The 24,414-nt window shown below is 45.1% G+C and overlaps 1 protein-coding gene across 1 annotated transcript; it reads right to left on the bottom strand.

The window, feature by feature from the left end:
- Nucleotides 1–15,311: 15,311 nt before the first annotated feature.
- DMRTA1 (DMRT like family A1) lies at nucleotides 15,312–22,555 on the bottom strand. The gene is made up of 2 exons (XM_077345202.1): nucleotides 21,999–22,555; nucleotides 15,312–16,574 (listed from the first exon to the last, which is right to left on the bottom strand). Exons 1-2 carry the CDS (start codon nucleotides 22,492–22,494, stop codon nucleotides 15,727–15,729), a joined length of 1,344 nt encoding a protein of 447 aa, XP_077201317.1. The 5' UTR covers nucleotides 22,495–22,555; the 3' UTR covers nucleotides 15,312–15,726.
- Between the last annotated feature and the right edge of the window lie 1,859 nt (nucleotides 22,556–24,414).

Raw genomic sequence — 24,414 nt, 5'->3', positions numbered from 1 at the left:
AGGGATCTCAGTAGGGTACAGTGCCATAGATTCCACCCTCCAAAGCATCTATAATCTCACAGATTATTTTTGTAATCTGGAGATAAACTACAATTCCAGGAAATCCCCAGGTCCCACCTGGAGGCAGGCATCCCTAGGCCAAGAGCAGGAAAACAGCAAGACCACTGCAGAGGAGGGAACGAAATGAAAGACTAAGAAAAATACTCATACTGTTCTGTTCACTCAGGCTTTTGCAGACTTTACTCAGTGCTTAAAGCCAATCAGAAGATTGTCATGTACATCTCCGTTTGGGAAAGAATTCCAGAAACAGGGTATAATCACAGGAGTCTCATAGCAGCACCCAAAACAAAGACATGAGGGGTCTGTGTTCAATAGGGATTTATTAGAATTAAACTGTCATCCTAAATTGGAGCACAGGTTTCTGTCCAACAAGCAGCCAATGCGTCTGGCCAATCTAAGCCTAGCTCTAGACCTCTTCCTCTGCCTTTATCTGAGCCTGCACCCTGCACATTGTCAGTGTCATTCCCTGCTCATGCTGATCAAGGAGGCCTGCCGACCTCCAGGTGGTAACTGGAGCTCTCCTGAGATTACAAGTGATCTCCAGGGTGACAGAGATCAGTTTACCCAGAGAACATGGCCACTTTGGAAGGTATGCTCTATGGCAATATACTCTCCCAAAGCCTATCTTCCTTCGGCTCCACTCCCCAAAACTCCAGGTATTTCCCAACCTGGAGCTGGCAACCCTATGCTTAGTTGCTGTCGCTTCTTCCCTCCCCAACTGACCCTACTGTTCCATATATATATATGAATATATATAAATTGAATATATATATATATAATGTGATGGTTCATTGAGTTTTATGACATTAATTATAATGCTACCTGTCATGAATGCACAATGTGGTCTCAACTCCAAAATTCTACCTGTGATGTGAGGCTCACATAATAACATGATTTAGAAGCTGGTTGTAAGGACAGCTGAGAGGACCTATAGCAAGCCTACTCAAAAAGTGCCACCATTATTAACAGCGTAGCTTTTATGAAGGCATCAGGAGAGCAGGGCTTACGCCCAAGATACTAAGACCAACCTTAGATTTTGGAAGACATCTTTTTCTTCTTCAAAATGCCAAAAGAGAAAGTTGCAGAAGTGTTGAAAGCCAAATATATCAACAGTAACAGTGGAGGAAGAGAATGTCAAAAATGACAGCTCACCGTAACCATGACAATGTACCTGTCAGTGACTGATCACGAGACAAGGGGGGGGGAGGTGTTCATAGCCTAATTTGGAATTTCTCAAACCACTGTTTCTAATACTGAAAACAACTCACTAGAAGAGTGTAACCTTTGCCATGGTTCCCAGCTGAAGCAGCATCACTCTGAAGCAGAAGGCCATTTACACATAAGTTGCTGGAAACAAGACACGGGGAGAGTGATCGGGAGTACAGAGAACACAGACACAAGTGTATATTATTTGGCAAAATATTGACCACAGCTTTATTGTAATGTAAATGAGCATAGGATAACCTTGGGCGGAGCAAGACCACCTGTTCTCCCCAACTCTGCCCATCCGCAGGACAGGTGGAGGAGGGGAACCACTAGCAGGCCCACCCGTGGGGTCCAAGCATCAACCAGGTCAAGCTCCCCATAATCATCAGGCCTGCTGGAACCTGGGAGGGCAAAGTCTAAGAAAAGCCCCATGGAGCAACTCCCCATTGTATCAACTCCTGGCTGCCCACCATGTCAGACAGCCGACCCCCGCCCCTGGGAGGACACCACAGCCTGGCACAGGCCTAGCCTCTTAGGGAGGCCCCAAAACCTGGCAGAGTCGAGCACACAGGCAAGGACTCTGCCCCAAAGCAGTGGTCCCCGACCTTTTTATCACCGGGGACCACTCAACGACAGGGACCACTCACCGGGGACCACTCAACACCTTTTACTGAGGCCCGGTGGGGGGGTAGTTTACTCCTCTACTTTCAACCACTGCCCTAACGCTCTCTGATTGCTATGGTAATGTTTAAACATCCCTTCAAAATAAGATACAGACATGCCACAACAATGAAGTATGTTGTAAATGGCTGGGGGGGATGAAGCAAAGGGCCGGAGGGGGGGGGGAGAAGGCATCCTTCGGGGCCCACCTCCAATTAGTCGAAGGACCACATGTGGTCCATGGCCCACGGGTTGGGGATCGCTACCCCAAAGGATCCACCAACAAACATAACTGACAGCTTTGACAAAGTATACAGAACAGAAATAAAGAAATCCAAAATTAACAGAAAACAAGGGGAGGGAGGGAAGCAAATAGCCGCAAGGTGAGAGGCAAGAGGCTGACTGCCCATTCCGGCAGCAGTTTTATAGCTGGATCATGCTCCTCAGCCTGACTTGCTCACACAAGAGTCGCAAGAGTCATGTGTCCCATCCAAACATCTTGGCCAGCGAGAACATGCTGTTATTTTTCTGTACCGCCTCCTCCGTTCCCCAAAAACAGCCACTGTTGATCTTGGCAGCTGTGCTTCTTGCCAGACTGACAATATATATCACATCATAGTGGACCCTTCTGAAAGGCCCAATCTTGGCTGCACCAGTCATCAGTGTGTCACCAAGTTCTTGGACAGGGCTCTAATTTCTGTGTCTTTCACCTGAAACCATCTAAATAGAGATGTTGGAGATTCAACTCTGCCACTAAGCCAGGCCCCTCCCCACTTGTTTTTCTGTTAGTCCCACTCATACATTCCAACTAACACATCACACTTCTTAACACAGCAGACACAGCAGAAGACAGAATCAGGATACAGGATGATCCTGACAGGCTAGAAAAAAGGGATAAAATAAATAACATGAATTTCAATAGTGAAAAATATAAAGTTCTGCATTTAGGTAGAAAAAAAATCAAATGCATCATTGTAGAATGAGAGAGGCCTGTCTTGGCAGCAGTATGTGTGAAAAGGATCTAGGGGTCTTAGCAGACCATACATTGAACATGAGTCAGCAGTGTGACTCAGTGGCTAAAATGGCAAATGAAATTTGGGGCTGTATCAAAAGAAGAATAGTGTCCTGATTGTGTGAGGTAATGGTACCGTTTTACTTTGTTCTGGTTAGAACTCACTGGCTTCTTGGGATGGGGGGGCATTATATGGGCATGGAAATGGGGGTCACTATGGGCGGACAGGTAGTTGTGAATGACCTGTGTTTTGCAGGGGGCTGAACTAGATGACCCTGGAGGTCCTTTCCAACTCCGTGATTCTATGAAAAGAGACAAGGAAAAGGATGTGTTAGCTCACCAATGCCCTATTAAGCTAGAGCTGGTGCTGGCAATGTGGAACAAGTTCTAGAGCTTCATATCCAGGAAAGGAGAGGGAAGTCTGGTAGCTACTAAACCCTTCCTGTCTCCTACCTGATGACCTTTGCTGAGTCAAAGGGAGGGATGCCAACCTCAATGTGGAGCCTGAAATTCTCCCAGAATTAAGTTGATCTCCAGACTACAGAGAATAGTCCCCTTGGAGAAAAGGGCAGCTTCTAAGGACTTCCATCTCTGGATTGGAGAAACCTGGATACTTTGGGGGCCTGCAGAAGGGTGGAGTTTGTGGAGGGACTTCAGTGGGGTCTAATGCCATACAGTCCATCTTCTAAGCTGCCATTTTCTCAAGGGAAAGTGACCTCTGTTGTCTGGAGATGAGCTGTAATTTCGAGGGATCCCCAGATCCCAATTGGAGGCTGGCCTCCCTGGTAGCTTCAGACCGTGGCTCCACATGGTCTCTGTGGCTCCACATCCCAGCTGGGCTCCCTCCCCTCTCCACTTCCGGCCCTTCCTATGCTCCACCCACAAATCTCTAGGAAGTTCCCAACCCAAGGTTGAATACCATCTGAAGAGACCCTATTTGCAAAGGAATGGCAATTCCAAGCAGAAGGGTAATTGCCCACCCCTGATCGTAAGCCACCTTGAGAACTGAAGTGATTGAGAAGCATTTATACTTATTTTAATTAACAAACAGGTGGGTTGTGAAACAGCAGGGAATTATTGTGGGGAAAATAAGAATAGTCTTGTTGAAGTGTTGTAGGAGGCATTCATCCTTAACCACACCGTGATTATTTTCTTGTCATTTATCATTAGCAACTCAAAGTAGTACAGGCACAAGGGGGGGGGGCATATTGTATTGCTTGTTACCAGTCAAAGGAAGCAACATACGATACCTGCACAATCATTTATTTTAATTAATGATTTTGAGCAATGATACATGTTGCAAGATGCTAGAAAACCTAGAGCCATCTTAAAAGCAAAAGGCTTATTAACGCTTGAGCAGGACCCTGCTTTGTCAAATGCCCCAAATAAAATTTTGCGTACGTCTTTTTAGCCAAGAGGCTCTCAAATTGGTTTAGAACTTCAAGTCAAACATTAAAACAATCAAACTACCAAACAACATCCAGGATATAAACATCGCATGCATCATTAGCAATATAAACCCAATTTCCACAGCAAGGCTGGAGAGGAGGCTAAAAAGACCCTGTTCTCTGTGGGATGATATCCCATAGGGCTGTCATGATGCATGCTCTCCTTAAGAGAGAGATTTATTTTCCTACTTACAAATGATAATGTAGCCAGTTCTGGAATAATACAATATCCTTGCAACAGAAATCCAACCTTAAGGAACAAATCTAGCTGAGAAAGTCCAAATGACTCCATATTTGCTGCAGATTCTAAGTATGGCTTTAAATAGTCCTCAGGTTTTGCTTTTGACTATGCTCTATTGCAGAGGTGGGAAAACTGTGGCCCTCCAGATGTCCATGGACTGCAATTCCCATGAGCCCCTGCCAGCATTCACCGGCAGGGGCTCATGGGAATTGTAGTCCATGGACATCTGGAGGGCCACAGTTTGCCCACCCCTGCTCTATTGTAACAGAAAATAACAAAAGTATAAAAATGATAACAGATTATGCAAATGCAATTATAGCTTTAGACATTTATTTATTTATAGCCACTGTTCCTTTTGAAAATCCATTCTCCCGAAGCTTAACAAGACAGACAACAGTTTTTTTAAAAAATCAATATATTACCCAGGATAACTGCCTGGGCAAGTGGCTATTTTCTCCATGAAAGATTCTCAAGGAATGCACAGAAGTGCTACTGCAATGTTAGTTTGGTTGGAAAGGTGAGGGGCAGAGATTTTTTTTTGCAAATTAAATTGCATTCAAGTGGCCGGGAAAGCAAACGGGTGGCAGACGTAAAAAGATTTGTAATGGGCCAAGGGGTTTTTACATTTAGTTTGCTGTCACTAATTTAATCCTGTTTGGTAGCGATCAAAAAAAAGTGGAGTCAAAAGCCAGCTAATACCTGTGAAATGACTTGATGCTCTCCAGCCACTTCTCAGCGCCAGGTATCCGTATCACCGTTGTGACTCTCGGAGCAGAAGCCAATAATTCACCCACTGTGGCAATTGGATTTATTGATTTAAGGATTGTCTGCCTTAAGAAACGAAGTCGGGTTAGCTACCTATGCTGGATCTCCATGACAAATCACTGAATTGGAGGTTATCCAGTCAGATATCATATGCTAAGGCAGGAAGGCTCTCTGGCTATAGCATTCTATTAATACAAGTGCACCCTTCCATCCAAAATATATATATATATACCCACACACCCAGAATCAGATTTTACGAGTGCTCTAGAAAGTTTGTCTTACTGCAGAAGTTCTTCAGAGAGCACAATCCACCCGGAAGTTCTCCTGGTCAAGTCCTATTGACATGAAGGTGGACGGCAGGAGAGCACAGTCTATCTATTCAAGCGGTGGCTTTAAGCCAAATGCAATTTTACATCAGCAGATTACCCTTTGACACATAGATCTCAAGAAACTCTTCCCAATCCCACAAAAGCCCCCCCCCTGAGATAACCAGTCTTTGACCCCTGGCTATTATCCTTTCTTTCATCTCACTGTAGTTAACAGGATGCTGCATAAGACCAAATTCTTTTTAGCCAGCAGCGGGAGACTGCTGATGATCTTCGTTGTCTGGTCTAATCATCACCTAGGACACGGAGGAGAATGACTGCATCTAGGCACCTACTTTCTGCCTTACAGGTATTCGGCTCTGCATTGACTGATTTATCTGCTCATCATTAAAGATCACTGCTGCTGAGCCTATTCCCAGTGTCTAATGAAGAACTATTCTTTTATCCAGTATTTTTTCTGGAAAATGAAAACCTCCACAGTTTTACTTTCGCTAAACATACCTAAGCTATTCTCATTGTTGTCAACCTGACGTTCTATCTAAGAAGTACTCAGTGGGCCTTAAGTGAAGCTCCAGTGGGGGTGGTGGACAGAAACATTTTGGGGGAAGTCCCCCCCACACGCAAACGAGGCATTCAAACCCTTATATGGCCTGGGACCCTCTTACCTAACTTGATCCTCCCTGTCTTCTCCGAATTTTTGAAGGCTCTTCGTCCATGCTGTGTCAACAAGGGAAAGGGCCTTCTCAGTTGTGGGCCCTATTCTGAAGTGGTGCTTTGCAGGACCTCCCATGGTTCTGCAGGGCATGCAAGGCTGCTATTTTTCAGGTGTCCATTGGGTGACTGTGACCCACCAGGTATACTTCTACTGTGTCTCCACCATCCACACATCCTACCTTGCTTGATAAAGGGTAGGCTTTAATGGGAATTGATTTTTAACCAGTTTATGTATTTTAAAATTATGTTTGTATCTCTGTGTTGTTTATATTAGTGTATTTTAAATACTGTGTCCCATGAAGGGGAGAAAGAACAGGATATACATTAAATAAATACATTTAAATTCCATAAATATGTCGGTGAACACCATTTTATATGTGAAGTTGTAAACAACTTTATATTGTTCAAGCTGAAAACCATGCATATCCCATATCCAGCCTGATCAAGGGTGCTAGAGGTGATTGTACTCTGCCCTTTGGTTGGTCTTCATAAAAGGTATTAAATGCCTTTTGTGTTCGGACTGTGCCTTGCACCAGTGCAGCTGCCTGAAACCTCATTTGTGGAAATATCAAGATTTAGGTAATAAAGAGAGGACAGAAAGAAAGCCAGAAAGAAATGACCAGGGAAAGACTGCTTAAGGGGTCCTTGGCCCCACCATTAGGTAACAGGATCACTTTCTATTCACACTTGATTAGCATCCTGCAGGAGGCAATCAAGAGATCCTGCTCCTAAACATCCACTTTTCTCCCCACCCCACTTTTTACATTCAGCCTGCTGCAGAAAACTTGCACACAGTTTGGAGATATTTGGGCTGGTCCCACTAAGAGGTATTCTCTGGCTACTGTTGTTGGATTCTGCTGTACACATCACATCTTATGGGAGTCTTCCTCTTATGATAATGGATGCACATTTTACCCCGTTTGCAAGCCTTCATCGAGGTCTTCATTTGGAGGTCTTCATCTTCTTGTGTCAATATCACCTTTCCCACTGTGTATCAGACATAGTCCAATGCTTCCTCACATACACATAGCAAAAAGAGCATGTTTATTGCAATTATGATGACCTTTCTTGACCCAAGGTGCACACACCATTCACTTATGAGATACTGCTGTCCATCTTCAGCAAGAACAGCCAACAAGGTTTCATTACCTAATTTTGTTTGCAGATGTTACATCTGAACTCTTTTTCATTTTATTCTGCCTCTGTGGGGGTCCTTTGCTCTGATTACTTTTAATTGGGAGACCCAGGATACCAGTGCCAAAGACAATCATTTAGTTTGTTTAGCAGATATGCCTCCTAATGAGCAATTAAAATAATCAACATTCAAGCAATAATTTAGAGCCAAGTGAATGGCCCACTGGAAATTATTTTTTCGTTTCTACAGAGACAGCTGCAAGAACGCTTCAGTCTTCCCTTTCGTTTATGACCAGAGGGGAAATGATTGAAGAAAGTTTAATGGAGGAAAATGCCCTTCAGCAGCCTGATCAATCCATAGATTTATAATTACATTTGCTACAGGCTTGCCTTGGTCCTTATCAGAAAATATTAAAGTATGTTGGGGGGGGGGAATCCAACCAAAGTTAAGTACTTGCAAGTCCCATTTAATTGTAATAGAGTTAAGTTACATTACAAATGAACTATGCCTTAATGGCAGAGTGACTGCTGAACATGCGGAAGGTACCAGGTTCAATCCCCAGTATATCCAGTTAAAAGGATCAGGTAGCAAGTGATGTGAATGACCTCTACCTGTGACCTTGGAGGACTGCTGTCAGAGAAGACAATACCGACCTTGACAGACCAGGGACCTGACTCCTTATAAAGTAGCTTGATGTCCATCTTCTCTTGGGACTCCAAAGGACAGGGCCAGCCATACCATGAGGTCAATGAGGAGGTTATCTTAGGCAGACCGTGGGCAGCCATCCTCTCGCCTTGCCCATATAGCTACCCCCATCCACACTGCTTCACTGGAGTAAGATTCGCTGGTCCCTCTTTTGCTCATTCTCTCCCTCTCCCCCCAAAAAGACCACGCTAACTACACATGCTCCAAGGGCACTCCAAATTCCTCTCATGAGAGCTCGGCCATCATTGTGGTTACCTAAGCAACCATGGTAATTGGCTGGGTTTCCAGGGAAACAGAAATGTTGCCTAAACTCTTGTGAGAGTTCAGAAAGCCAGGGCCAGCTTACTGTGATGTTTGTAAAAAAAAAGTCTGGGGAGTAAAGAGGTACTCAGGTTCCTGGACAGAAGCATTAGTGAATCTGGCCTCTGGTGACAAAATCAGCACTGGATCAGCATTTTGACTGGATGGCACCTGATCTTCCCCATGGTCAACATTTAAGACCAAAAAACTGGTGAGTCAAATCTCTCTTGTAAGCACGATGAAGCCCAAGAGTTTCACAGAGGACTGGAACTGAAACAATGCACTGCCTTACCTGTTAGCATCTCAATTTTTGTTATGCTATCTTAGTAGAGTGCAGTGTTATCTACAGTTCCTTTTCTCCTGCCTTCACTTTTCAGGACAACTTGCATCAACTCGATGTAGGGAAATACTCCAGCCTGCTTCATTCATTCTTCCTTTTGGGCTATCTGGCCACACAGGAGGGTTTTTTTTGGTTTGTTTGTTTTTTAAAGGTAAAAATCACCTCTCCTGGGAGGGGTAAGGCCCCAGTTGAAGCCAAGACAAGCTGCCAGTCAGCTCATACTGCCAACCTCTCCTTCTCGGGGGAGAGAGACAGTGCGATGCCTGGAATTGCTCTTTTGAAGAGTGGGAGCTTTGTCTTGCCATAGAAACTGGGCCTGGTTTTCCTTGGAGCGCTGTGGGATTATCTGCGCCTCATTGTAGTTTTCAGGCTGCTCACTTGGATACTGGGATGCATGATAATTTCATGAGCCACTGTCTTCCCTGAATTACTCACCATTGCATTACCAGGATTTAATCAAGCAACGGAGACCATTTCTGCTGGGCTGCAGGCACAATGTAAAAAAAGAACAATGATAGGTTGAAACCTAAAGATAACAAAGACACTGCTCATTAACATCTTTATGAAATTGAGATTTGGGTTGAGTTGCCACCCATATAAGACTGACACTCAGCCTTGCTTCATCCTTCTGGCTGATCCCAGGAAGGCTGTAGAAAACCCTGAATCAGTGCCTGGAGGTTTGGTGTGGATGTGGGCTTAGCTGAAGTTTAAGTCTGACAAGAGGAATTGCTATTGGTGGTTAGAGGGTCTAACCCGGGTTTTTAGGTGCCACACTTTGTAGAGGGGGTTGCACTCCCCTTGAAGGAACAGATCCACAGTCTGGGGGTGTTCTGGCACCCAGGTCTGCTGTTGGATAAGTAGGGGGCAGCTGTGGCTAATAATAATAATAATAATAATAATAACAACAACAACAACAACAACAACAACAACAACAACATACTCCATCCCATATGGCTCAGGGCAGTGTACAACAAACAATTTACATCAAAACATTTAAATGCCTTAAAACATACATAATCAAATGTTCAAAATCTCGACATCTCCGTGCCAACAGCAATTGTCAATACATCTGTCAAAGGACATTCTCCACTGGGGATGGCCATTTGATGTTATCAGGATCATTGGCCCCAACCAAATGCTTGGTAGAAGAGCTACGTCTTAACAGACCCAGCAGAACTGGGACCGCTCTGACAGGGCCCTGATCTCCTCCGGCAGCTCATTCCACCAAGTAGGGGCCAGGGCAGAAATAGTCCTGACCTTGGTTGAGGCCAGATGTACTTCCTTGGGGCCAGGGACTTCTAGTTTGTTTGACTTTGTAGAGCATAGCACTCCATGGGGGACATTTACCAGCTTCAACTGGTTAGCCATCTGCAGCCTTTCCCAGGCAGAAAAGAAACCTGGCCACTGTGATACATATCCTTGTTACATCTAATATAGATTACCGCCATGTGCTCCATGTGAGGCTGCCCTTGCAAAGTGTTTGGAAACTTCAGTTGATACAGAACATCACAGCCAGGATGTTAATTGGATTGGGTCATAGAGACCATGTCACTATCTATACTGCCTCCTAATTGGTTCCCAGACATGATTCAAAGTGCTGGTCTTGATCTTCGAAACAATATATATTTGTAGCACTGGACTCAAACTTTGCTCTGCTGTGTCAAACCAACATGCTACCTACTTGCATTTATCTTGAGAAAGTCAGTTTTGCTTCCCTTATTCAAAGGAATCTGTACCAAGTAAACTGCTTTAGAATTATAAACACCAGAGTTGGAAGGGGCCACACAGGCCATCTAGTCCAGGGATAGTCAGACTGCGGCCCTCCAGATGTCCATGGACTACAATTCCCAGGAGCCCCTGCCAGCGAATGCTGGCAGGGGCTCCTGGGAATTGTAGTCCATGGACATCTGGAGGGCTGCAGTTTGACTACCCCTGATCTAGTCCAACCTCCTGCTCCATGCAGGATCAGCCTAAAGCATCCAGGATAAGTATCTGTCCAGCTGCTGTTTGAAGACTGTAGGCAAGGGGGAGCTGACCACCTCCTTAAGCATGTGATTCCACTGTTGAACTACTGAGTAGTTACTACTCCATGAAAATTTAAAATCCTTTGCTCTTGGTCTGATTTTAAATATTGCCTGAAAATGCACAGACCATTCTGTTTAACATTGTGAACTAAACCGTGTCCTTGGATTCAGTTTCAATGAAGTTTCCTTCCAGCTCTTAGAGGTTTCATTTTCAGTCTCCCTCCCACAAAATCCCTATTTTTCCTAGGTGAAACTGTAATGTGCATATGTGGCCACAAGATGGTGATCTATCGCTTTTGTTTCCAGTGGTCTTCAAGACGTTGCAGTTACAAATATAATAATGTATACACAGAAACCCTGTAAACCTTGCTTTATTTTTTTAAAACCTATCAAGACACAAAGTTTATTAGCAATTTACTTTTCCAAGAAGATAACCACACCTTTTAACTACACCAGAATATCAAAGAGATTATGATGCCTTTAACACCAAGTCCTCTTGCACATCAAGCATTATGTGACGTATCTGTCTCATGCAGCACAATTTTGGCCACACTTAGTTTCCATGACACACACCACGTTGAGGACCGATTTTCAACAGTTTGCAGCAAAGATGCACTCCCCTGCTGCACATGTAAACCAAGAAGCAAATAATCTGCAGTGTGATCAACAGCTTGGTTCTCCATCACTACAATCACCCAAGAATTTTCACAGGTGTGAAACTCCTGCCTGCGCACCAAAAAATTAAGATTGCTTCAGGTGTCCAGTGTCTATATCAATAGCAAAAGAATGAAAAATCAGCAAGTTATAGGATTTATCTCATATTAACTATCAAGAAGGCAACATCCCAAAAATTATTCTCAAACTTTGGACCAAAAAAGCAAATCATGTTACATTATCTATTACAGGATCACAAAGCTGTTATTGAAGTAGGGACTTCAAGAGAGTTGTAATGCATGCTTTCTCCTCTCAGCCCATAAATGACAAAGGATCTTATGCATATACATACATACATACGATTTTCTCCCTGACTAGGGACCCAAAGAGTCTTTTCACATCATTCCCCACTCTTAAGAACGCAAGAGAAGCCATGTAGAACCAACACTCCTTGTTGCACAGTGGCCAAAACCAGGTGCCATCAGGAGGTCCACCAGCCGAGCCAGAACTCCAGAAGCCCTCTCACTATTTCCCCCCAAGCACCAAAAGTGCAGAGTGGTGACCAGAACCGTATCCAGTGTTCCAAATGAGGCCACACCACAGATTTATTTTCAGCCCCCTTCCAAATAATCCCCAGCACAGTATTTGCCTTTTTTATTGCAGTTGTACAATGAGCTCACATTTTCAGTGAATTATCTACCACAGCTCCAAGATCTCTCTCTTGATGTTACCACGTATATTTCTCGTAAGGATTTTTGGCTCCAATGTGCATTGGTCAGCACTTTCCCATGCTGACACTCATTTGCCCAGCCTCTGCAGATTCCTCCGGAGCACCTCACAGTCCTCCCTGGTTCTCACCATTCTGAACAACTGTCTTCTGCAAACTTACTCCCAACTCCAAAGCATTAATGAACAAGCCCTGTAGTACCCCACTGCTTACCACCTTCCACTGTGCAAACAGTGCTTCCTGTTAATAAGCCCGTTTAATCTGCAAGAGGACTTGTTCTCTTATCCCATGACTGCTGAGTTTATGTAGGAGACCTTGATGATGGAACTTTATCAAAAAAATTTCTGGAAATCTAATCTAGGTAAACAACATCCACTGGATCACCCTTGTTTATCCCAAAGTGCATGTTGGGATTTTATTTTTTATTTTTTTTAACCTCCCTTCTATGGGCAGGTTGACCCACCCATTCCCAGAGTAGCTAATGATGGGCCTAGAAGGGGTGTGAAGGGGATGTGCCTTGGCCATTCAATCCTTTGCCAAGGCTCCTCACTCTTTGTCAAGCTGTGTCATTGTTGGCAGCCGGAGTCGAATAAGGTGAGCCCTTCCTAGGGGTTGGGGGTGGGCCTTTTAGGGTGGCAGGCCTCACCGTCAAATGAAACGGATCAAGGCACAACCACAACTGGTCTTGGGGCAAGAGACATCTGCCAGCCTTTGCCTGGTGCACAGTTTGTACTTGTGACCATCATTGTTGTCCTAGTACTTGGTACTGGCCATGTGGTAGCACAGGGCGAACTCAAGCAGGGTGGTGTGGCAACCACAGGCAGCAGGAAGGCAAAGTGAGAATGGGAAGGGCAATCAGCGTGGTGGCTGGGAGGTGGTGGGTACCTTGTTGCTGCTGGCCCTGTGGTTGAGCATGTAGTGAACCGAGACAGCCTTCTCGTCAGCCAGGTTGAGGACATGCACAGCGCCGCACAAGCCTGACACTGGGGGATGCACCAACTCCAACCAGACCTTGTGCTAGCAGATGTGTTCCAGGAGAAGGGCAGAAGGTCCCTGGTGAGCTCCAAGCTTTGGGTGGCAGGGAGAGAAGCCTGGCTTCCAAAACTTTTTTTTAACATGTTTTTTTTTAAAGAATTTGGAGTTCACTAGGACTTGTGTGTTTGTATGTGAGTAAGAATCTCCTATCTAGGTGGCTTACTTTATCTACTATGCAGGATCTTGACTGCAGATTATTTTGTAGTTCTTTGAGATCTCCTGGTCCCTCTTGGCAATCCTAGAAATGCATGTCACTTCCACTGGCATGACCAGCTGACATCACTTCCAGTATGCCATGAAGCCTGAAAAAATTTCAGGTGTACCACCAGTCAAAAGGCTGAGAAAGCCTGGCTAAACCTCTCAAAGAACTCCAAATGGTTAGTGAAACAAGATCTCCCCTACATAATCCATGATTCTTCGTCAATAACTTTAGTTCATCAATGTGCCTATTAATTCTATCTTTAATCATGGATTCCACCAACTTACTGAGTATTGACATTAGACTGACTGACCTGTAATTTCTCAGATCTCCTCTGAAACTCTACCACTTAATCCTCTCAACCACCCTCTTGTGAGGATAGGTTAGATTGAGAGACCTGAGGCCTGAGATGGCCATGACTCTGTAGAATTTAAAAAGTAACAAGAAGGATGGCAAGTGTGCCAACCTGACCCATGTATACCCCATAACCTGAAGATGAGAGGTGACAGATGGCAGTAAGCACCTTGGCGATCCTTTAAGAGCTAGTACTGTTACTTATTGATCTGGGGCCAAGGGACCAAGCCCTATGAAGATAGGTTGAGGGACTTGGGAATGTTCAGCCTGGAGAAAAGGAGGTTGAGAGGGGACATGATAGCCCTCTTTAAGTATTTGAAAGGTTGTCACTTGGAGGAGGGCAGGATGCTGTTTCCGTTGGCTGCAGAGGAAAGGACACGCAGTAATGGGTTTAAACTACAAGTACAACAATATAGGCTAGATATCAGGGAAAAAATTTTCACAGTCAGAGTAGTTCAGCAGTGGAATAGGCCGCCTAAGGAGGTGGTGAGCTCCTCCTCACTGGCAGTCTTCAAGCAAAGGTTGGATACACACTTTTCTTGGATGCTTTAGGATGCTTTGGGCTGATCCTGCGTTGAGCAGGGGGTTGGACTAGATGGCCTGTATGACCCCTTTCAACTCTATGATTCTATGATTCTATGATTCTACTTTTTCTTCCAAGTTGCTCAGGTTAATGACATATAGTTCCATCCAGGCATAAGGAGAATGCTGTCGCAGCCATTCAAGTTACTACCCGGACCAGAAGAACTGCAGACAACATATTCCATCATTTATTCTCAACACCAACCCAAGACCCAAGTTAGACTGACATCCAGCTGCCTCAGAAAGCATGCACTCAGGCCCCTCATGTTTATTAAGGATTTGTTCACAAACAGGCCAAGATCTGGCGGTGACAATGTGCTGCCTATCCTCCCTTTCTCCATTATGTCCCAATGATTCCAGCTATCTCCAACATTCAAGATTTCCAGATGCGGATGCCTTAATGAATAGGGTGCTTCTTTCCTAGCGATCAACAGTCGCCACTCCTAAACAGATTTACATCCTTCTAAATCCAGTGAACTCAGTGGGCTTAGGAAGCATGCGATGCTGCTTAGGACCGCACAGCCACATGCTTGAATTGTGGTCAAGGATCCCAGATGCTAGGAAAGAAGCAAGTCACAATTTGTTCAGGCACCTGCACTTGGACGTCTCTACCCATTCCAAGTGACTGCTTTTGTGTTCAGTTTCAGGGCACTGCACAAGAGAAAGGGGCAGTGAGGGAGACCAAGTAGGCTAACTAAGGTTTGTACATGTCCAGAACAAACTCATTTGTTTGTGGTATCTGAATGCAACTCGAGTTCCCATTTAGAACAGCAATACCTCAAAGGAACTATAACAAGCAAATCAAAAACCCCAGGAATTCAAAAGGGAAATTCAAAAATTATGATTTATTGTATTTTTCCAAGCAAACGTTTCCACTTAGATTTTTCACACCTTCTTTGCTGCCACTTCATTTTCCCCCCTGAACACATAAAAATTGAGTATTCTATACGGAAGCTCATCTTCAAAAAAAAAAAAAAAAAAACATCAGTGCTAGTTTTAATGAGCTCTTCACTGCTGATATTCTGAAAGCAATTTTTAAAACGTTAAATTACTTTTCTCAGATTTCAAATTGTCCTGTGTCAAAATAAAGAATCTCATTACAACCTTTTCTAAAAGATTAGAAACTTTTGATCAGTTTTTCATTACTAAAAGGTACCTGTGAGATCTGGGATTTGACATTAACATCAACTCACTTGAATATATCACAAGTACTACAAAAATGACAATTTTGTCAGGATACTATTTGTGTTCTTCATTTAGTCTTGAATATATCTCGGTTCTGGCAACTGAGTCTTTACTGGAGAAATAAGAGGCATCTTTGATCACTCCTGAAAAAGGATAGTCCATGGCTGAATGAAACGGCAAAGCTGGAAACAACCCAGATCTTAAGTAGGGTGACATAAATCCTGGAGGGGTATAAGCCATCCTCAGAGGTCTGATCCCCAGTCTAGGATTTAACCCATAAAGATTCACCTCACTTGCAAAGCCAGCTGGGCTAGTTTGAAGAGGAGAAAACGCTGATTTATTTCCAAGTGCTCTGACATCTACTCCCAGAAGGCTGAAATCAGAAGACCTCTGGAAGACACTGCGTTCTGGCAAGGATGGGATTGCAATGTCCTGGAGTCCTTGTCTGTGCTCATCCATGTTCAGCACATGTTCTATAGCTTGAACTACATCCCCTTTGCAGAACTGCAGAATCTTTTCTAATCTGCTTGGTTTATGGCTTGGGAAGACCTTGGTAAGAATATCAAGTGGGTTTCTGAGTTTTGAAGCCACACCAGGAGTAGAAGGAGGAGGAAAGTGGATGCTGGAGATGACAAAGTCCTTGGGACATTCACTTTCATTTCCGGATTCCATGTCTGAAGAAGACCGAGATGCTGAACTATCAGCACCTTCTAGCAGCTCCTCAGGACCAGAAGGATGATCGGTTTTCTCTTTACCTGAGATCTGCATACCAGAGGGCTTCTCTCTTTGGTTCCCACCAGCCCTCGTCACTTCAGGCAAGGACACCAGGGAAGGCGAATGTGAGTAAGCTAGAGAACTGCCTGGCTTGCTACAAAAGAAGTCATACTTCTGAAACTTCTCCTCTGGAAAAGAAAATTATTTGATTATTTAGCAGCCTCAAGGTGACTCACAACATCAACTTTAAAACATGCAGTGTTTTAAAAACAGCAAAAACCAACAAATTAAACCTAATCCAAGAAAAATGTGAAACCCACATGCAAACATTAACTAAATGCCCTTCTAAAAAAAACTTAACATAAAACTGTCTAGAATTCAGCAAGGTTGGAAGCCTTCCTCACAAATGTAGGAACGGCACTCTACAAGCACCACCACGGGAAAAGCAGGGGCAGGGGCAGGGGCAGATCTCACCACCCTTCAAGAGGAACAACAAAGGCAATTTTGTTTCAAAGAATGAAGCTGCCTTCGCAGGTCCACCCAGTCCTTCAAGGGCATGAGACCCAGGCAATGAAAGGCATTTATAACTAGCAGCACCTTGAAGCAGTACCGAGTATGTGTTAACATGGTCAAAGCAAGAAGATGATAGTTTTTTACACCAGCTTGAAGTTTCAGAGCCATTTTCAAGGGCATCCTCCCATGCTGCAGTGGTCTAGTAAGGTTGATGTTGCATGGATCAACGGGACCAGAATAGACTGGTCTAAATACTGGGCCAACCTCCATATCAAATGTGTCTTTTAAAAATAATAATAATAAGTGCACTGAGTCCAACATAAAACTCAGGCACTTAATTGTCTCAGATCACTACACAGATACCCCAGACAATGTGGGCAATGCCATGGATTTCAGACTGACGGCCCATCCAACCAGCATCACCTCTGTCTTGCCTGTATTCAGCTCCTTCCCCCTTAACCTCTTGACTCACAGCAGGTAGACTCTGCCTTGGAACAAAGAGGGCAGCATCTGGAGGCTTAAAGAGGTGTATAGCTAGATGCTATGATTGCTGACACCTTGTTCTAAAGTGCTGCATAATCTTTTTCAGCAGCGGTTTCACACAGATATTAAATGGCATGGTTGATACCAGCAAGCCCCATGAGTATCACAGGGGTCAAACCCTACGCTGCTGGCTCTAAGCCCCAACCAACTTTTGACAGCATTCAGCTTGGAAAGAAAAAAAAGAGAAAGCCATTTAAAGGCTGCCCCTGTAATCCCCACTTCATGCCCTAAACAGTCAGCGGAACTGAATTATGTACTGATGCAAAAGGCAGTGGAGAAGTCTAACAGCAAGTCTACGTAAACCGCCATGAGTCTTCGGAAAGTGGCAGGATAGAAATCGAATGAACGAACGAATGAACGAAAGCATTTATCTTGCAGATTGTCTGCTCAAGTGACCAAGAGCCAGGCCTGTCTGCAAAGGGTGACAGGTGCATGCATTGTCCATAAGCTCCCAGTGGACCAGCTCAGGGCAGTGTACAACATATATAAGCATAATAAAATTAATTAAAACATACAATAAAATAAGATTTAAACTAAAATTAAACTAAAATTGACTATATGTCTATTATATTGCTCAGCTCACTTAGAACTATATTTCAGCCAAGAGATGGCTTTGAGGGGGAGGCCCAGTAGATGTTATCCTCTCCATTAAGCTCCTGATTTTTTTCAGGAATGTCGAAGGAGCTTCTCTTCTACTAAGGAAGCGTTTATTGCAAACCTGCCCTGAGTTTACATGTGTTGTGTATTTGTGTGCATGTAAAGGGTGTTCCTCTACCACAGGCCACCCCAAGTTAGAAATCCAACCTCCCACACTACCAGTGACTTGGGGGACAGTAGTGAAGGTGGCCTCTGAGTATGTGTAAAAGGCAGAGTTTCCCAATTACTCCAACACTTCTTCTGTGTGTACATGTTTTAAGCATCAGAAAATTATCTAAGGAGGACTTTGAATCACAGTCTGCTCTCTTAAACAGGAAAATACTTTACTGTTACCAATTAAACAAGACCACAAGACAGGGAATACAGCTGTCATGTCTATGGGCTGCAGGTTGAATGATAAACAGGAAACTATAATACTAAGGTACACTTAACAATACATAAGAAATACCTCCGACATCCCTGCCTGGATATCTGTGGGACAAATGCACATCTAAGCCCCTACCTGCTCCCTGAAGATAAACTTTGCTCCCAGCATTTGGACAAAGAATTACAGGTGTTTCCAGTCTTTATATTACCTCCTGCCATGGCTGGTGGGAAGACTCTTTTAAGGAACCTGCCTTACATGAAAAGGTAAACCCTCATCTCCCAGTCATCCAAGGGCACAAGCCCCACACATCTCAATACCCAGATCTTGTTTTACAATGGCTATCCATCTTGCCCTTCCTGGCAGGTAGAGAAAACGGTTCTCTGTCTGTGGAAAATTCATCTTTTTTTTTTCTTTCTTTCTTTTTTTTTTTTTTGACCTCTTGGTGCATTTCGTGGCTCTCTTCCCTGGGAAAAAAAGCAGCTGTTGGGATCGCAGGAACTAAAACACATATATCCCACCTTATCTCTTATTTGCAAAGTGGCTAATACCACAACTCTGAGTTGCAAAGACACAAATGGAGTAGTCCAATTAGCAATATTAAAAATACACAGAATTAAAAGCTGCTGTCTCTGACTTCTGAGCTCCCTGCAAGATTTTATCAGCCAAGGGGACAGGACTTTTCACTTAAATGAGTACTACTTATAACCAGAGCCAGAACACTCATTAGGCAGCCTAGGGGACTGGGGCACCTATAGAGGTTCATGGCAGGTCTGGTGACGTCTGCATCAGCCATGGCAAGTAGTAGCCCTCTGGACGCCTCTACCATTCCCAGCATCACCACCAGGGGCACTGCATGATCAGCTGCAGGACCAGAAGCCACACTGTGATTGCCTAGCCTGCCTTTCCCTAGGGTTGCCAGGACCATGCTGTCAGTGAGGGATGGGAGGAGCTTCCCTGAGTGACATGACATGCCGATGTCCCCCCCAAAGTGAAGTCAGCAAATCAGATACATCAGAGGGTAACATTCTGGCTTTTGGGCAAGACTCTATGGTAGAAATTGCTTCAAACATGCAATATCCTAAGCAGGAGTTCTAGTCACATCACATGTGTGTTTTATTTGTTTACTCTGTTTTCCCCCAAAGTGGTTTATTCCAGTTCAACCTCATACTACTCATGCTGTGAGGTAGGTTAGACTGAGAATGTGTGACTAGTCCTGGTGAGCTTCCATGGCAGAGAGGGGATGTGAACCTTGGATCTCTCCAATCCAACACGCTAACCCAGGATTTCTTGGTGGCCCTGGAAGGGTTTCCTGAATGGGTGTGAGTTAATTAATTTTTATTAATTAAAATAAATTAACCCCAAGACTGTCTTCTTCTGAGCTCATCTAACTAGAACACAGCTGTCCCAACACCAGGCTTCATAATCCAAATACTGAAGACAGTCTTGAATTGTAAGTACTACAGCAGTTTTCCTTCCCAGTTAGTGGAGATGATCAGGACAGACAAGGAGCAGGACAGTGTCGAATAAGTGTGGCCAAGGGATGCATTAAGAATAAGGCTGCCAACAACCTGCAAGGAGAGGAAAAGTCCTGCCCCTTTAATAGCTTAACTGTGTGGACACAGTTTTTCAGGGCTTGAGGGTGAATAATGTCACCTAGTAAACCACATCCCACTAAGCCTTTATTACCAATGCGGGTATTTTTTGGTAACCCTAATGAGCACCCAGGAAACATGAGTTCAAATCCCCACTCTGTCATGGAGCTCATTAGGGGCCTTTTGAGCAGTCTCTCTCTCTCACTAGAACTCACCTCAAGGGATTGCTGAGAGCATAATGTAAGAAAGGGGAAACACTGTTACGCTCTTTGGAGAAAGGGGAGATGCAAATAGATAGGGGGAAATGAATGAGTCAGTCATCCTCATGTACCCTCCTATTTTACGAGCACTTCCAAATGAGAGATTTCACTTTTTCTGAGGTCAGGGATAAGGAGAGGCTGTGCTTCATATGTTTTCTCTACTGAGATCAGGGCATTAAGAAAGGAATTTCTCTCAAACTGTGATGGACCTAACCAAGTAAGAAGCTGTAACCATTTTTCCACTTCAAGTGCATGGGAGGGTCAATGATGAGATGACAACGGCTCCTGCAGAAGGATGGGTTTGTTTAATTGAATCATTGATACGTCAACAATGCTCCCCACTCAAATTGTGAGGCGACAAATAGGAGATCCATAACATTGACATCAACTCTGCTGCTGAGGATTCCTTTGACCAGCAATTTCCAACAGATGGATACAATTACGCCAGCAGTGTTTAAACATAACGCAAAACCACTCATGATTGGTGTGTGCAGATGAGCTTATATTACACTCATGCAGGGGTAGTCAACCTGTGGTCCTCTAGATGTCCATGGACCACTATTCCCATGAGCCCCTGCCAGCATTTGCAGGGGCTTTATTACCATTTGCTGGCAGGGGCTCATGGGAATTGTAGTCCATGGACATCTGGAGGACCACAGGTTGACTACCCCTAGAGCACTCTGTTTCAGAGGCACTGTGGGTTCTGTTTGCTTGATTCGAATCATTCAGAAACGGTGTTTTCAATGGAGCAGGTCTGCAACACTAAATGTGTTTACTTAGGAATAAGTGCCACCCCAAATTGCTTTTGTAGATTTGAGGCAGACGAACTAAGAACCAACCATGCTATCACTAAATTAGTACCCAGCCTTTCAGGCTCCTTGGAGTAGCTCAGAACTTCAGGCCAATAGGGAGAGTTACTTCAACACAAGCCTACTGAAATGAACTAATTCATCACAACACTTGGAGGCTTCTGCCTACAGTCTTAGGAACAGCCAGATTTTGCCCTGCTACTAAAGGTATGGGCATGGGAGGCTTCCAACTGGATGCAAGAAATAACCAGTGGAACTGTCTGTTCAGCACAATTCTACATATCAGCAGTAAGACCTGTCGGGTTTACTGGGACTGACTCCCAAATAATCAGACAAAGATCTGGGGCTGCCCATGAAAAATCCTTCTCAGGCAATATTAGATCAACAGGGCAAGGGTAAAGCGGACTCTTACAATTCTACTTAATTTGGTTTATCAATAAAAATGCCTTGACTGGGCTTCGTTGCTTCCTTACTGTCTAGAATAAGGTGACCAGATTGTCCCACTTCTGGAGGGACATCTAAGGGTACCTGGCAATTTATACTTATGTTGAAATTTAAAAATATATATTACAATACTATTTTTGCATTCTATGCGTCCTATGCAACTTTTTGTTGCTCCATATAGACCAAAGTTTTAATCAAGGACCCCCCCCCCCCCGTCAATGGTGTCCAGTTTTACTGTTAAAATCTGGTCACCTTAGTCTAGAAGCACACGCATATGAAGTGCATGCGTGACCGCTGGATATTTTCCATTCACCCTCTGCACATGTTCAGAGGCACCGTCTTTTCGTACCAGGGCTTCCTCCCCTCTGCACCACCGCCACCCCAGCAACTGGAAGCCTCCCCCATCGCGGCCCCCGGGCCAGCCCACCTCTTCTCCCGCGCGGGACCTCCGGACAGCAGCTCTTGAGGGCGGCCTCTCCTTCCGCGCCGGCCGGCCTCGGCACGGCCTCTCCGCTGGGGCCCCCGCGGGCCTCGCTCTCCTCCTGCGCCTGCTGCCTGCGCAGGGCCACCTGGGCGGCCATGACGCGCTGGCGCTCGGCGATGAGGGCGCACTTGGCGCACGCACAGTCCCGCCAGCGGCAGAAGCGCTTGTGGCCCTTGAGCGCCGACACCACGCCGTGGTTGCGGCAGCGCGCGCATTTGGGCGTCCGCGAATAGCCAGCGCCGCGCTCCAGCCCCACCGGCGAGTAGCAGCCGGGGGCGCCGCTCGTGCCGGCCGCCGCCGCCGCCGCCGCTGCAGCGGCCGCAGCGCGCAAGAGGAGGCTGGGCGGGCGGAAGAAGGAGGGCGGCATGGGCACCGCCGGGGGCAGAGGGGGCGCCAGGGGCGACGGCTGCGGCTCGAGCGGCGGACCCCCCGGCTCCATGGCTCTGGCCGGCCCTCGGGACGCTTCTGCGGCTGAGGCGACCCTCCGGCCCTCTCCCAGTCTCCCGGGAGGGGGCGTGGCCGCGAGATGGCCTCGCCCCTTGACGCCCGCCGAGAAAAGGGGACGGGACAGCGGCGCATCGCGAACTTGTTCGGAAAGTTCCCAAACACCTCAACGAAGTCCGCTCCGCGTCGACCCTGTTCTGGGAGGGAGCGCACAGTTACAACGACGGCTGCGCTCATTTCTGTACCGTCTGACTTTTAAAAACATCAAAAAAAAAGACACGCACATGCACACACCCAAACGAGGAGAGTATATTTTGGATGTCAAAAGGAATGCAAACATAACTAATCTCCGCTGAGTGATCCTGAGCATGCCACGCTCTGTTGCTTAAGAATGTAAATACTTCGCATGGGCCGCATGCGGCGCAGCGGTCTTTGCCAAAATTCCATCAGGGGTTCTACCAGAAATCGAGCGCGAGTCCCCCTCTTGCGTAGCTTTGCTGTCGAGCACAGAACCACCCGGCGGTGCCTCGCTGGGGAAAAAGAGACGGTGAAATCTCTGGGTTTTAAGCGGATCGCTTCCCTGTAGATCAGTAGTTGCAGTACCCTCAGTACCACTCAGAGGATAAATTAAGACCTGCCAGTATTTTATTTACTATTTGTTTAAATTTATTCTCAGCTGCTCTTCGACCTTGCAGAATTTAAGGCCCCTTTCAATTTTTAGAAGAAGGAAAGCTTATTGGGGGGGGGGGGTTAGTAGTTACCCCCTGCTTTTCGAATGAGTCCTGAAGGGGCTTGCAAACACCTTTCCTTTCCTCTTCCCATAACAGACACCCTGTGAGGTAGGTGGAGCTAAGAGAACTGTCCTGCAAGGAGAGCCCTGAGAGAATTGTGACTAGTCGATACGATATCATAACATTTATTGTATATAGCCAAAGGCCATTACAAAGTACAATTAAAACAATGTGGTACAAAAACAAATAAAACAATATTTCTCCAATATTGCATACATAAAATTGTAAATATGGGCTACTGAGTTACAACAAGAGGGGGGAAATGATGTATCAAGGTGGAGATGCCTGTAAAAATGCTTTGGCTCGGATCTTCCTGGCGGCCAGGGCAAAAAGTGCCCCCCTATATGAGATATGGGGTCGACATCTGATAACAGATAGATGACTTTGTCAAAGTCAGAAATAGGGTATGAGTTTGGTAAAAACTTGGCAAGGAATTTGTCCCTGGGTTCGGAGTACAAGGGACAAACCAAAACATAGTGGGGCAGGTCCTCCACGGATTTCCACATATACACAGGCGTTGGGCTGTGGGTAATTGGAGATAACACCCAGAGAGCATGGCTGATGGCATCATTTCAAACCGCAAAGATGTTAGGGCCATTCTAAGCTTACGTGTTGCTATGTTTACTAAATATGAGTGGTCTTTTTTAATTGTTTTATACCATGGGGATGATTGTGATAGCTGAATTGAAGAGTGATCGATCAGTGAATCACATACAGTTGTGACTAGTCAAGGTCACCCAGCTGGCCGCATGTGGAAGAATCGAACCCAGTTCTCCAGATTAGAGTCCCCTGCCCTTAACAATACACTGGCTCTCAGCAGTGATAAAAGAGTGATTATGTTTAAAATGTAAAAGACCACAATTTAATAGTTCACATAGGACTGCGTTAAGCAACGTGAGCTTATTTCACATCTGTTGCTGAAAAAAAATACCTCATCTTCTCTTTGTCTTCAGCAGTTGGCCAGGGCTCCTTAGACAGGAAATGTGTCTGATACCTTCATTAACTATAGTCTAATTTAAGAACTCTACTTCTCCTCATTGACTAGCCCACATCTTATGTGCTGCTTTATGTTAGCACACCTAAACTCCCTTCTGTCAGCCTGGCTGAGAGGGAAGTGCCAAAAT

The sequence above is a fragment of the Paroedura picta genome, chromosome 7 (assembly GCF_049243985.1).
Source record: "Paroedura picta isolate Pp20150507F chromosome 7, Ppicta_v3.0, whole genome shotgun sequence".
Classification (NCBI taxonomy): Eukaryota; Metazoa; Chordata; class Lepidosauria; order Squamata; family Gekkonidae; genus Paroedura; species Paroedura picta.
This window is presented reverse-complemented; position numbering and strand designations above follow the sequence as displayed.

Bases quoted from the DNA above. Each gene is read 5' to 3' on its own strand.
- DMRTA1 (XM_077345202.1), bottom strand. From the start codon at position 22,494: ATGGAGCCGGGGGGTCCGCCGCTCGAGCCGCAGCCGTCGCCCCTGGCG. The intron at 16,575-21,998 runs GTGGGCTGGCCC...TTTCTTTTCCAG, and splicing joins GGTCCCGCGCGGGAGAAGAG to AGGAGAAGTTTCAGAAGTAT.